At 34.5% G+C, this 15,307-nt stretch overlaps 1 protein-coding gene across 1 annotated transcript in view; it reads right to left on the bottom strand.

Moving 5' to 3' along the window:
- Positions 1–15,307, bottom strand: part of LOC138305494 (AP-4 complex subunit epsilon-1-like) — a 30,158-nt gene that overhangs the window by 9,836 nt on the left and 5,015 nt on the right. Inside the window, exons 4-13 of the mRNA XM_069245744.1 lie at positions 12,713–12,786; positions 12,245–12,366; positions 11,594–11,753; positions 8,896–9,062; positions 8,556–8,629; positions 7,458–7,580; positions 5,673–5,782; positions 2,774–2,916; positions 2,469–2,581; positions 1,502–1,632 (exon numbers count right to left, since the gene is read on the bottom strand). Coding sequence (XP_069101845.1) covers positions 1,502–1,632; positions 2,469–2,581; positions 2,774–2,916; positions 5,673–5,782; positions 7,458–7,580; positions 8,556–8,629; positions 8,896–9,062; positions 11,594–11,753; positions 12,245–12,366; positions 12,713–12,786 — 1,217 coding nt within the window. The remainder of the gene's footprint in view (positions 1–1,501; positions 1,633–2,468; positions 2,582–2,773; positions 2,917–5,672; positions 5,783–7,457; positions 7,581–8,555; positions 8,630–8,895; positions 9,063–11,593; positions 11,754–12,244; positions 12,367–12,712; positions 12,787–15,307) is intronic.

Here is a 15,307-nt window from a genome sequence, read left to right as displayed (position 1 = left end):
AGTAAAATCTCCACAGACCTACTTTTATCCTATATGTACAGTAAAATCTCCACAGACCTACTTTTATCCTATATGTACAGTAAAATCTCCACAGACCTACTTTTATCCTAGTATGTACAGTAAAATCTCCACAGACCTACTTTTATCCTATATGTACTGTAAAATGTCCATAGACCTACTTTTATCCTATATGTACTGTAAAATCTCCACAGACCTACTTTTATCCTATATGTACAGTAAAATCTCCACATACCTACTCTAATCCTAATATGTACAGTAAAATCCCCACAGACCTACTTCATCTTAGTAATATATTGTACTATAAAATCTCCACAGACCTACTTTTATCCTAATATGTACAGTAAAATCTCCGAAGACCTACTTCATCTTAGTAATATTGTACTATAAAATCTCCACAGACCTACTTTTATCCTAATATGTACAGTAAAATCTCCACAGACCTACTTCTATCCTAGTATGTACGTACTATAAAATCTCCACAGATCTACTTTTATCCTAGTATATACAGTAAAATCTCTACAGACCTACTTTTATCCTAGAATGTACTGTAAAATCTCCACAGAACTACTAATATCCTACTATATGTATTGTAAAATCTCCACAGACCTACTTTTATCCTATATGTACAGTAAAATCTCCACAGACCTACTTTTATCCTATATGTACAGTAAAATCTCCACAGACCTACTTTTATCCTATATGTACAGTAAAATCTCCACAGACCTACTTTTATCCTACATGTACTGTAAAATCTCCACAGACCTACTTTTATCCTAGTATGTACTGTAAAAACTCCACAGACCTACTTTTATCCTAGTATGTATTGTAAAATCTCCACTGAACTACTTTTATCCTAGTATGTACTGTAAAAACTCCACAGACCTACTTTTATCCTAGTATGTACTGTAAAATCTCCACAGACCTACTTTTATCCTATATGTACAGTAAAATCTCCACAGACCTACTTTTATCCTATATGTACAGTAAAATCTCCACAGTCCTACTTTTATCCTAGTATGTACGTACTATAAAATCTCCACAGACCTACTTTTATCCTAGTATGTACAGTAAAATCTCCACAGTCCCACTTTTATCCTAGTATGTACAGTAAAATCTCCACAGTCCTACTTTTATCCTAGTATGTACGTACTATAAAATCTCCACAGACCTACTTTTATCCTAGTATGTACAGTAAAATCTCCACAGACCTACTTTTATCCTAGTATGTACGTACTGTAAAATCTCCACAGACCTACTTTTATCCTAATATGTACAGTAAAATCTCCACAGACCTACTTTTATCCTAGTATGTACAGTAAAATCTCCACAGACCTACTTTTATCCTAGTATGTACTATAAAATCTCCACAGACCTACTTTTATCCTATATGTACATTACTTAAAATCTCCACAGACCTACTTTTATCCTAGTATGTACATTACTTAAAATCTCCACAGACCTACTTTGATAGGATTCTTACCCAGACAGACACCAAAAGGAGCTGTGATGAGATATTGTCCTGGAAAAGTGTGCTCAATGATTTTTTCAAGATATACTGTTGAAATTTGACAGCATCCTCCGACGAATGCCCATTTTCATCCACCTCACATTCTGAAACAAAATCCTATCATATGCATCTGAATCCACTCAAAATTTAGAAATACAAATGTACATGTATACCATTATGAATTCTACAGCATTTTTACAGATTTTGATGTTCATGCATTTCCTTTTCAAATTAAAAAGTTCTTTTTTATTGCCTTGAACTGTATTTTTAGCCACTTTATTTTTTGCAAGATACACATTTTTGTGAAAGAGGTCTAACATGAATTAAAATGTCAATTAAGTGAATAGTTCTGTAAATGTGTGTACAAATGTATATGATCATTGTCAGAAAGAACCCTTGATCGCAAATTGATGATCATAACTTTATAAATTCGTGTATACAGTATGTATGATGAAAAGAACATAGACCTGAAATAGTCTGAGAGTGTATACATTAAAATAGAGACCGACGTGGTTGAGTGGTTCAGATATCCCAATTAACATACCATATTGTCCGTTATTATGTGAGGGGGGGGGGATGATACTTTCACAATTTCGCAGGTCATTGCTCCGAGTGCCAAAATCTGATCCACGAAATATTAATTCATAATATACCCTCAGAGCCAAATCGCAGAAAGTTAGATCAATTAAAATTTAATTTCCTTGCTTTAAGATAAAATTATGAAAATCCTGAATGATCGGCTATACAGTATATATTACCACAAGTCCTCCTCCTCTGGGACACAAGTTAGAATACCATGTGGGGCAGTTGCTTGGTATTGATCGCTGGTTTGTGTTTTTTCTCCAGGTCCTCTGGTTTTCCTAGTTCGCCCATAAAGCTGGTAATTTCTTTACACTATTGCAGCCCCTATAGCATCACGATGAGATGACATTGGACTCACCTTTCTCTATGACGGAGATGACCTTGTCGATAAGTGTACTAGGAAGTGCCGTCTTACACGACGATAGAAGTCTGTAAACTGTATCAACATACCACTCGGAGGAACAAGAAAATCTACAGTGTTGTCAAGGAATCTCTTCTTATTGAATACTACTGCATAGCATCCTCAATACTCAATGGGTTACAATCACTGACCATATATCCACCCCTGGACTATCTCATGCATTTGCATTGTTCTAATTGAAGACTTGACCATTCACATGAAATAACAACATATATTTAGAGATCATAATTGTGGAAGGATATTTATCTGCCAGTTTGATGACCTTGGTAGAAAGGTCAAGTTGTAAGAAGTTGTTGGTGGTGTTGACACTCAGATGATGTAGAAGTCGGTCACACACAACCTGTACGTTACTTGGGTTAGTCATACAGTATAGCAGTTCAAGGGTCTGAAAATATAAACCATTAAAACAGAGGTCATACAGTATAGCAGTTCAAGGGTATGAAAATATAAACCATTAAAACAGAGGTCATACAGTATAGCAGTTTGATGGTCTGAAAATATAAACCATTAAACAGAGGTCATACAGTATAGCAGTTCAAGGGTCTGAAAATATAAATCATTAAACAGAGGTCATACAGTATAGCAGTTCAAGGGTCTGAAAATATAAACCATTAAAACAGAGGTCATACAGTATAGCAGTTCAAGGGTCTGAAAATATATACCATTAAAACAGAGGTCATGCAGTATAGCAGTTTAAGGGTCTGAAAATATAAACCATTAAACAGAGGTCATACATGTACAGTATAGCAGTTCAAGGGTCTGAAAATATAAACCATTAAAACAGAGGTCATACAGTACAGGAGCTCAAGGGTCTGAAAATATAAACCATTAAACAGAGGTCAAACAGTATAGCAGTTCAAGGGTCTGAAAATATAAACCATTAAACAGAGGTCATACAGTATAGCAGTTCAAGGGTCTGAAAATATAAACCATTAAACAGAGGTCATACAGTATAGCAGTTCAAGGGTATGAAAATATAAACCATTAAAACAGAGGTCATACAGTATAGCAGTTCAAGGGTCTGAAATATAATTAAACCATTAAAACAGAGGTCATACAGTACAGGAGCTCAAAGGTTTGAAAATATAAACCATTAAAAAAGAGGTCATACAGTACAGGAGCTCAAGGGTCTGAAAATATAAACCATTAAAACAGAGGTCAAACAGTATAGCAGTTCAAGGGTCTGAAAATATTAACCATTAAAACAGAGGTCATACAGTATAGCAGTTCGAGGGTTTGAAAATATAAACCATTAAAACAGAGGTTATATGTACACTGTATAGCAGTTCGAGGGTTTGAAAATATAAATTATTAAAACAGAGGTCATACAGTGTAGCAGTTCAAGGGTCTGAAAACATAAACCATTAAAACAGAGGTCATACGTACATACACTGTATAGCAGTTCGAGGGTTTGAAAATATAAATTATTAAAACAGAGGTCATACAGTATAGCAGTTCAAGGGTCTGAAAATATAAACCATTAAACAGAGGTCATACAGTATAGCAGTTCGAGGGTTTGAAAATAAAAACCATTAAAACAGAGGTCATACAGTGTAGGAGTTCAAGGGTCTGAAAATATAAACCATTAAAACAGAGGTCATATGTACACTGTATAGCAGTTCGAGGGTTTGAAAATATAAATTATTAAAACAGAGGTCATACAGTGTAGCAGTTCAAGGGTCTGAAAATATAAACCATTAAACAGAGGTCATACAGTATAGCAGTTCGAGGGTTTGAAAATAAAAACCATTAAAACAGAGGTCATACAGTGTAGCAGTTCAAGGGTCTGAAAATATAAACCATTAAAACAGAGGTCATACAGTATAGCAGTTTCGAGGGTTTGAAAATAAAAACCATTAAAACAGAGGTCATACAGTGTAGCAGTTCAAGGGTCTGAAAATATAAACCATTAAAACAGAGGTCATACAGTATAGCAGTTTGAGGGTCTGAAAATATGAACAATTGAAACAGTATGGTATCTCTATTTTCTGGAAACCTAAACTATTAAAATTAACAAGAATTCCTTGGAAGTGGATGTGTCGCCTGCACAGCATCACAAAAAATAGTTATTTACAGTTGAAAATATTGTTAATTATTAGGTGAAGTTATCAAGTCATGTAACTCTTGCAAATATTGACGGATTTTGACCAAGATCTCATTAATATAAAGCAATATACCAAATTTAGTTGAAATCAGACTATAAATACTAATTAAAAAGTTATTGAGCGGAAACCATGTTTTGACAATTTTAAAGCTTAAAGCGACATAGTGATACCTAAATGTCGCCCTTGTGTTGCAGGCGACACAAAAACAAGGGGCCCATGTGCCCTAACGGTCACCTGAGTTAAGATATGAAAATTTAGCAAATAATGCTCATAAATGTGTTTTCCCTATATAAACTGTAAATTTGACCCACTCCCCAGGGAAAATCTAAGACCCCATCAACTCATAACTTTGGAGAGGACCGTAAGACCTTTGAATCTATGAAGAGTATTTGGTTCCTAATGGATAAATCTGTGAATTTAAAATCAGAACCGATATGAATATGATGCTAAGATGCTATCTCAGGCTAATAATTCTAACCAAGTTTGACTCATTTCTTATGAAAATTGAGCAAATAATACTAATAAATGTGTTTTTCCTTTATAAACTATAGTAAATTTGACCCACTCCCCAGGGGAGACCCCAGGGCCATGAAATTCACAATTTTGGTAGAGGGCCTTGAGACCTTTCAATCTATGAAGAGTATTTGATTCTACTACATCTGTGAGTGGAGAAGAGGATTTTTGAAATTTTAGACATTTCGACCCTATTGGCCCCTCCACCAACCCCCTGGGGGGTGGGGACCATATAATTCACAACTTTGATTAGCCTTACGCCTTTAAATAGAAGATTTGTGCCAAATTTCATTGCTTCAGCAGTTTTGGAGAAGAAGTCGAAAATGTAAAATGTTTAGGAACACACGACAACGGACAAAAGGCGATTAAAATAGGTCACTTGAGACTTGGTCTCAGGTGACCTAAAATAATATAGCACAGAAGTTCTAGGGTCTGAAAACGTGTTTATTTGTGTTTAAATAATACTATTTTTGCGTTTACTGAAACAAGGGAACATTCATTTGTCAAGTATTTATAACCTTACCTTGCACTGAATGGCCTGATCTTTATCATCTAGAAGCTCGACTACGGTCATCTGATGTTCCAGTGCTGATTCAGGACAACACCTCACTAGGGCTGTCAATGCCTTTATACCTATAGGGAGTAGTGTATTGTTAACACAAACTCATGAACTTAATAGTTAAATGTATCATCTACAATACACAGTCTTGTGTATTCTACACACAGACTGTGTATTCTACAGTATAGGGCTGGATTAATATATCGATATACCGATACGTATCGGTTTTCAGCAGTGTATCAAATATCGATACGCAAACATGCTGTATATCGCTGTATTGTTTCAACAACTCAACCTACTGTTTTTGCTATAGAAAAAGGAAATTCCAAACAAAATTTATTTTAAAATATCATTCAAGTAAGAGCATTTCAATCAAAAGGAAGTGTTTAAAGCATCTGTGTCACCTAGATGGATTAGAAATGCCTTTTCATAACTATGAATACAAATTGACAGAAATTTATTAACACAGATGATAAACCAAATCAAAACTTCCAAACGGTCCGTGGTGGAACAGGCAACATCGCGGCTTGTAGCGGTTGAAAGCCCGACCTGATACGGCGTGTTACGTCTTATTACTGTCTTACATTGCAAGCAATATGTGATGGAGTATCATTGCCTGGCCTGGTATATATTTGCTACTTCACGAAATTATTTGTATTATTGAATAGAAATATTCATTATCAAACACATTTAAACCATCAAATTATACCAAAGCTATTATTGCGAAAGGCAGATTAATTGATAATCATTACAGAAAAAAAATGGCGTAGAAATACTTGGCCATAATAATTACATATTTATACCAAATATAGTTAAGATTTTCTTTTCTTTTAACACATTTTGTAATTAAAATGTGTTTGAAATGACATTTTTGTCAATAAATGTTGTTTCATTTGCTTCAAAAAAGCCCGGCATCAGACTTTCATTCCTAGTAACCTTTGGCGGACCGTGAAAAACGTATCGGAGCTTGATCAAAACGTGTAAAACGTAGCAGACCTCATCAGATCGTAACAGGCCTAGAGAGAACGTAGTGGTATCCTTGATAGACCGTGCTAAAGCCATAGTGTACCTTTAAACTCCGGGAACAGCACTTTCCCCTATATCCACGTTCCACCACGTAATCCGTAAAAGACCGTGGCAAAACTTCACAAGACCTAGCTCATCTTGAATACAGAGACAAAAATAGCCAAAATTCCACGGTACCATGTTTCTGGCAAACTGGGCTACCGTGGTCCCCAGGAACATAGTGTAAATCTAGCATTAGGATCATTTCATGCAAGTTTCAGCTAAATCGGCCATCTCCTTTACTGATGGTCCCAAAACGCAATGTGCACAGAGCAAGTACCCTAGGGAAAGCTGCACATGAAATTTCAGATAGATCCTTCAGTACTCTCTTAGAAATAGCGATAACAAACTTTAGCTATCAAAATCCAAGATGGCTCTCTGGTGGCTATCTTGTTGATCAAGCAGTCCCAAATTGCAATATGCACAACTACGGGCCTAGGAGAACCTACATGTGAAATCTAAAAAGATCCATTCAGTACTTTTCTGAGAAGTAGCGATTACAAGATGTTTTAAAGGACAGATGGATGGAAGGACGGACGATTTGAATAGCCAACCATCAACAGATGGTTGGCTAAAAAGTTTACAGATGTATTATCGAGAAATTAATAACAGCAAAATGTCTACCCCTACTAATCACAAGATTAAACACAGGAGAAAATATTAAAAGTATAGGATTAAACTTACCTATATATTTCAGAGTGTGGTTAGTTGATCTGATAAAACGACTGACACATGTAGTTGCCTCTCTTTGCAGTTCCTCATTTGGGTAGATGACACTGATAGTTACAATACACTCATACAAGATGGCTAGAAAAGGACATGGAAAAATTTGATAATTCAAAAATGTGAGTACATCAGTTCATATTTTCATTATTGAAACAGAGGACTTGAAAAATGTTAATATTTTAGATAAATTACTATTTTCAAAGGGACAATTAAGTCTAAGAGTACACTGAAATTTGCACATATATCAGAAACAAACCAGTTCTAATAGATAATAGATTAGTTGGTTTTACTGTGATATGCCAGAAAAGCTGACTGTAGTGAAATGTATGTGAAATGTTTAACTCGCTTACTGTCCGCCATTACACATAGTGGTCGGATGTCTTGTATGCCGAATCCTGGCCCTTGCCAGTGTAGTAAAGAAATTTTTGTCTAGAACTACTCAAATCGCTCTTACAGTAGTGTGTATTAGATGCATATATTCTTGTCTAAAAATAATTTCTTCAACTCCTTTGTTGTTATGAATTGCATTCGTTTAATGTGCGTGACTTTGGCTTGGGTTTGGGTACAGCGTACATGGTGTACCTGCTAAATCGTATTGATCAACAATTTGGAATTTCAACAATATTAATAATCAAAATACTTAGCAATGGCGTGGAATTTGTCAATATTTCTTGTTATACGTTTCATAAGAAATATATAGAATAATACATTTATGTCATATTTTGCTTTGTTGTTATGTTACAGTTTAGCTTCACTGAATTGTCCCTTTAAAACAGACTTTTACACTTATATTCTTTTCACAAATGACCATGACAATTATGACTTATCTTTCTCTTTAACATAATTTTAGGATGCAAAACTAAGTGCATATACTGGTAATGTAGGGAATAACTTATTCTAGACTTGAGAACTTGCTTAGTTGATAAACTCGGTTAACTTGAATATTTCACACGCTCCAATCAAATTTGAGTTAAGGGCGTTCAACTTTTATAAAAATCTTTTCTGATCTAATTTCATCATCTCAGCAACACAAACACAAACAATCTCTTTTTTTACCGTAAGCTATCCTCTCCTTCATGTTAAGTCCTTGTATAACGTCCTTCAGTACTGGATACATCAGTTCACTCTGTCTATAAATCAACCGTTAAAACTTTGTATTTACTGCATACAAATCAGTGTCAGAGAGTGAAGACAGATACAGCATACCGCAACTGAACTTTCTTTCACAGCTATTACATTTCGCAATTTCAATTTCAAAACAAGTTCTTGAAGATAATTAATTGCGGATCAAACAATTGAATGATAATTCCTCTCGATATAGATGATGTAGATATTAATTTGTGGAGATAAACTTTTGCGGATTTACTTGGATTGCAAAGACGGAATTATTACTTACTGTTGGTTCCCTGCCCCTAATTTGCCAAGTGTCCGGAGAATGTCCAATTGAAGCCAGGGCATCGGGACATTGTGGAACTCAAATTCGGAAGGCAGCTTCCTACTGATCAATTGATTCAGGATCCCAACCAAATTCTCAGCCAGCTTAGGGAACTGGGACGTATCACTCTACAAAATCATCAAAGTACTGAAAGTACTGACAGCAGATATGCTTGTGAAGCACATTTATTAAAGAAAGTTCATTATAAATTAAGAAATCAACACTTGTCATTTAAAAGTTCTTGGTTATAATAAAGAGCATACATGTCAAGGGTCAAATCTTGGTAAACTGGAAATTCTTAGTTTGCACATCCTTCTCGAATTAAAAACTATGCATAACAACATTTTTACCAAATGAACACATGTCATAGAACACATCACCTTAATCATTATGATATTAAGTACAAATGTATAGCGTGTCTGTAATAATCAGTTTCTAATTCATTATTTTAGATAATGAAGTTTCACTAATGCTTAACTAATACCATTTTTAACCCTTAGGCTGCTGCAATGGTTTATATAGTAATGGCTCTTAGTGCTGCATTAATTTTGTAAAATCCAGGGAAATGATAATTATAAATGAGTATAACTTGAAAACTAGTTTGCATTATGTAAATAAAAGTTATATGAAAGTTGTTTGTTATTGCCTGTAGTGTGTATTGATGCTGTTTATTCCACAAATATACTTCTCGTTAAGCATACAGGTAACAATACAGGTGACTAAAGGTAAATATTGTAGGTTGTATCAAATAATAACAAGAAAACTCAATTACAATAATGAAATAAAACCAATTTAATTGTGTAACCTTAGTATTAAGAAGCCTATGACTTCACTTGGTTATTAAGTCTTTGAAAAAATCCAGGTAAAAACTTCTAAAACTAATTAATTAAATCTTGATAATTGCTCTTTCTGATTGAAATACAGATACTTATAACCACTCCGTTCAATAGAGGATCTGAAAAAATCCGATTAAGGGTCATGTTCGGATGACCTTCATACCACGTGTAATTCAGATCAAATGCATTTTCTGCACGTTGCTCTGTCAATTAACAACGCCATTTCGCCCCAACATACAAATACGATTAGCTTTATTGTGCTCTTTGGGCGAGATGGCTACCTACACGGAAATAATTCTGACAAATTTTCAAACTATTTCTTCCCCTGAAATTTACTGTCAAAATTTTGCCAGCAGCAATTTGATTGGCCATTTATAAAGGTCACTTGGACATGACCCCTAATGGGATTTTCTCAGATCCTCTTATCTAATGTAGTGATAAAAAGGATCTGTATTTTAATCAGATTGGATAATTGCTCAACATGTCGGTCATTGACGGTAAACTTTGTGTAGATAATACATATAAATTTGTTTGAACAACTTTATTTTCTATACTGTAATCATCCAAAAATGCTTTTAAAAAGCAACTAGCTTACATTTATTCACAATCTGATTAAAATACAGATCCTTATAACCACTCCATTATATAAAGGATTTGACAATATCCCATAGGGGGTCACGTCCAGATGACCTTTATACCATGTGGTCTTCATATAAGATACATTTTCTACACCGTGTCACATCCATTGAAAACGATATTTCGTCCCAGTATACATATACAACTAGCTTTATTGTGCTCTTTGGGCGAGATGACTACGTAAACCAAAATAATTCTGACAGTTTTATCAAAGTATTTCGTCCCTGAAATTCACTGTCAAAATTTTGCAAGTAGCAATTTGATTGGCCATTTACAAAGGTCACCTGGACATGACCCCAATGGATTTTCTCAGATCCTCTTATCAAACGTAGTGATAATAATGATCTGTATTTTAATCAGATTGATTTATTCATGTTATGCATTAATTTCAACTCGCCTGTGAACGGAGCATTGTCAAATTCAATTTCGTCGTCTGTCAACACAGCAGCCGGCCGCGTGGGGAGCTGCCTCATGTTCTGTGTTGGCAGCGGGCACACACTTATTTATACGAGAAATTAAAATAATGTTGCCTTCTAATGGATACCAATTTAAAGTATCTGACCCTTCAAATTTACTTCCAACTTCTGACACACATCGCTAACAAAGTTCTGTTGTACATGTTCTTCATCACTTCGATCTATCGGAGCGGCCATTATAGTCAGTATACCATTCGAATTCCGTCCACACCTGAGATTATTTCTAGCGACTATAATCCCGAGAATATAAAATGTAATGACATGAGAACCAATAGGAAGTAATCTACTTTCATTTTCAGTCACAATTTTAGCAACAGGAGGGAGATTTGATGATCAGATCCCCGGTTGAAAACTCAGAGTCAAAAAACATCTTTTTACGCCTGTAACAGTGAGGGCCATTTAAACCAACGCGTAAATAGTCGCATGTAGCAGTCTAAGGGTTAATGTAAAATCAGTAATGTTTGAGAAATAAAGATAATACGAAAGATGGAATTTTAGTAAATATTCTCTAAGAAGCAGAAGTAAAGGCAAGATTGTCATCTTTTTTATTTTTTTTGTTTTTTTTTTTTATTTTAAATTTTTGGACTGACTTGCACAAGTTATCTTTTTTCTACAGGAGACTTAAAATGTTTGCTTGAAGTTTTGGGAGGCTTCAGCCCAATGCAGGAAACTTGATGTTAAATAACAGAGCCATACAGCTGTATTTCAGACCTGTAGAAGAACAGAGTAGATCTTCACTCCTACTGACATGACACTTGGATCTTTGTCAAACAGAATTCTCTGGAACTGGTCTTGGAAATGATCTGCCATAGACGGTGTCTTAACCAGAAAGTGGTGTACACACATTGCAGCTTTCATCCTCACCAGCTCTCTAATAACAGAAAGGTTATGCAAATTAATATTGTTCTTGAAATCATTTACATATTAAAGCAATCACTAAAATTATAGATATTATATTCAGAATAAGATTTGTCTCACTTCTATGATATGCAAATGTATTTTGTGACTTTTGAGTAAACAGCTGCAAACTCTCTAATTATTCAAATCCCATTATAGTATTTTCAAGGTTTTTTTTCAGCAATTAATTATTATTAGTTTGTCTTCTTTCCAATTTAATTAATGGTGTATTGATGACAACTGAATAGTTTTGCAAGACAAATTTTATCAAATTCATTTATTTCAATTTCTGGATTCATTTTTATACAATTCAAAATGACTGTCACAGTAATTGTAAGACAATTTTAAAGTTTAACAACTTTTATTCCATTATTATCCTTTGGACATTTTTCATAAAACATTTTCTTTTCATTTTACTATCACTATACCTTTGGGTGTTTCTACTTTCATTTTACCATTATTTACCTTGGATGTTTAAGTTTTTCCTGAACTAGTGGTAACACACTAGGAATCACCTCTGAGTTGACCAGCTGACAGATCACAGTCAGAGCAGCACAATTATCCAAAATATTACTGCTGTTCAAGTCCTGAAATTAAACATAAAAAAAAATTAAGCCTAAGAGTGTATCGAAAGTTAATTTATATTGGTAATAAAATATTGGAGTAGTTGGTATCAGTATAAATGGAATGTTGTCAGACTCACTATGAAACAGAGTGAGAATAAGCATTATGATCAGATGAGTATAGTTTCAAAAACTGCACTTACTTCACATGAAAATGTCCAAACCAAAGATCTCCATCAAAGGGAGGTAACACTGTGCCAAAACTTTTTTTATTTTTTTTTCCAGAATATTTTATTGTCTGAGTTTCTGATAACATGAATTAGACAACAGGTCAAGTTTATATTATATGTATAAAAGCCTACTCACATACCTTTTGTATTGTATTGATGAGAAGTAGTATCAATTCATGGTCTTCATGTAGTAGTAAAGAGCAAGCCAAGTACCCTAGGAATGAAATTTAATAAGGAATGAAAAATAACATACCATGCTTCACTTCAGGCATTAACCAAAATGTCTTAATGCAAATAACCTACTGAAGGAACCAGAATAATAAGACCAAGAGCGAGCAAGTCATTGATTCTACACAATTTAAATAAAACGTATCATTGTAATCAATATCATGTCATCAACAAGGACATAGTCATTCAGATCCCCCGCCAATGGAGATATCAAAGCTGAAGTAAGTTTGATTGTGGAGACTTATGTGTATGAAAAAAACCAGGAAAAAGGAAGTTGAGCTAAAGAAAGATGGAGTATAATTCAAGTAGAGCGGGGCTGCAATTGTTGAATCAGGTATACAGCCTTGACATTTATATTAGACTATATACACAAAGATGGGTGGAGTTTTGCAAAGTAACATTTACCATTTACCATGATATTTTCAGCAATGTTTCCATGGTAACGGAAAAAGTGCAAAAAATGAAAACCTAAAAATAGCAAAAGGTACTACTAGACCATAAAAAGAATGTGTCTATGAAGTTTCATGGAAATATCTCTGCTGGTTTTAGAGTTATGCTCCGGAAATGAACCTGCTACAAAAATATGATATTTTCAGCAATGTTTTCTATGGTTACAGAAAAAAGCACAAAAAGTGAAAAACCTAAAATTAGCAAAAGGCACTACTAGACCATCAGAACAATGTGTCTATGAAGTTTCATGGAAATATCTCTGCTGGTTTTAGAGTTGTACTCCGGAAACGATTCTTACACAAAAATCTGCCATTTTCAGCAATGTTTCCATGGTTACAGAAAAAAGTACAAAAAGTGAAAACCTTAAAATAGCAAAAGGCACTACTAGACCATAAGACTAATGTACCTATGGAGTTCCGTGCATATATCTCAACCGGTTTTCTAATTATGCTGTGGAAACGAACCTGGTACAAAAATATGATATTTTCAGCAATGTTTTTATGGTTACGGAAAAAGCGCAAAAAATGAAAACCTAAAAATAGCAAAAGGCACTACTAGACCATCAGAACAATGTGTCTATGAAGTTTCATGGAAATATCTCTGCTGGTTTTAGAGTTGTGCTCCGGAAACGATTCTTACACAAAAATCTGCCATTTTCAGCAATGTTTCCATGGTAACAGAAAAAAGTACAAAAAGTGAAAACCTTAAAATAGCAAAAGGCACTACTAGACCATAAGACCAATGTGTCTATGAAGTTTCGTGGAAATATCTCTTCTGGTTTTAGAGTTATGCTCCGGAAACGAACCTGGTACAAAAATATGATATTTTCAGCAATGTTTCCATGGTTACGGAAAAAATACAAAAAATGAAAACCTAAAAATAGCAAAAGGCACTACTAGACCATAAGACCAATGTGTGTATGAAGTTTCGTGGAAATATCTCTACTGGTTTTAGAGTTATACTCCGGAAACCATTCGTACGGACGGACGGACGGACGGACAGACGGACGGACGGACGGACAGAACCCATTTGTATATCCCCCGCCAACTTCGTTGGGCGGGGGATAATAATGTAGAGTAAAAAGGAAAGAAATTATTAAAAAGATACTGTGAAATTTACCAACAGTCTAGGAAGACCAAAATCTCCTTAGTTTCACGTGTGATACTGTGAAATTCACCAACAGTCTAGGAAGACCAAAAATTTCCTTAGTTTCACATGTGATACGTATACTGTGAAATTCACCAACAGTCTAGGAAGACCAAAATCTCCTTAGTTTCACGTGTGATACTGTGAAATTCACCAACAGTCTAGGAAGACCAAAAATTTCCTTATTTTTATGTGTGATACTGTGAAATTCACCAACAGTCTAGGAAGACCAAAAATTTCCTTAGTTTCACGTGTGATACTGTGAAATTCACCAACAGTCTAGGAAGACCAAAAATCTCCTTATTTTTATGTGTGATACTGTGAAATTCACCAACAGTCTAGGAAGACCAAAAATTTCCTTAGTTTCACGTGTGATACTGTGAAATTCACCAACAGTCTAGGAAGACCAAAATCTCCTTAGTTTCACGTGTGATACTGTGAAATTCACCAACAGTCTAGGGAGACCAAAAATTACCTTAGTTTCACATGTGAATCCTGATGTAATAATTTGTCTCAAAGCTGGGCTCACGCTACCCATTCACATTTTCGTTAATAATGAATCGATCTGGCTACTTGCTAAAATAAATTCATCCTAATTCGGAAAAAATGCTAGTTTTTCTTTACACACTCGATATCTAATCATGTGGACACCAGCTTCAAACACAGTTTTTTTCAGTCTCATTACTTTCATAGCAAGGTTAAAACAGTTGATGAATTAATTAGTTACTGTACCATATACATTTTAATATTAAAGGGATGTAAAGGTACAATACTTACGACGGAGAATGGTTTAATGAATGATCAGGATCTTTTGTAAGTTTGTACTTTTCACTTGATGCATAAAATACATTATTTGATGCTTTTTGGTAATTTAATGTTTTTCATTATGGAACACTGTGAATGCACAATTT

Source organism: Argopecten irradians, chromosome 13 (assembly GCF_041381155.1).
Source record: "Argopecten irradians isolate NY chromosome 13, Ai_NY, whole genome shotgun sequence".
Lineage (NCBI taxonomy): Eukaryota > Metazoa > Mollusca > Bivalvia > Pectinida > Pectinidae > Argopecten > Argopecten irradians.
Note: the sequence above shows the minus strand (reverse complement) of the source record. Positions and strands in the feature narration are given on the sequence as shown.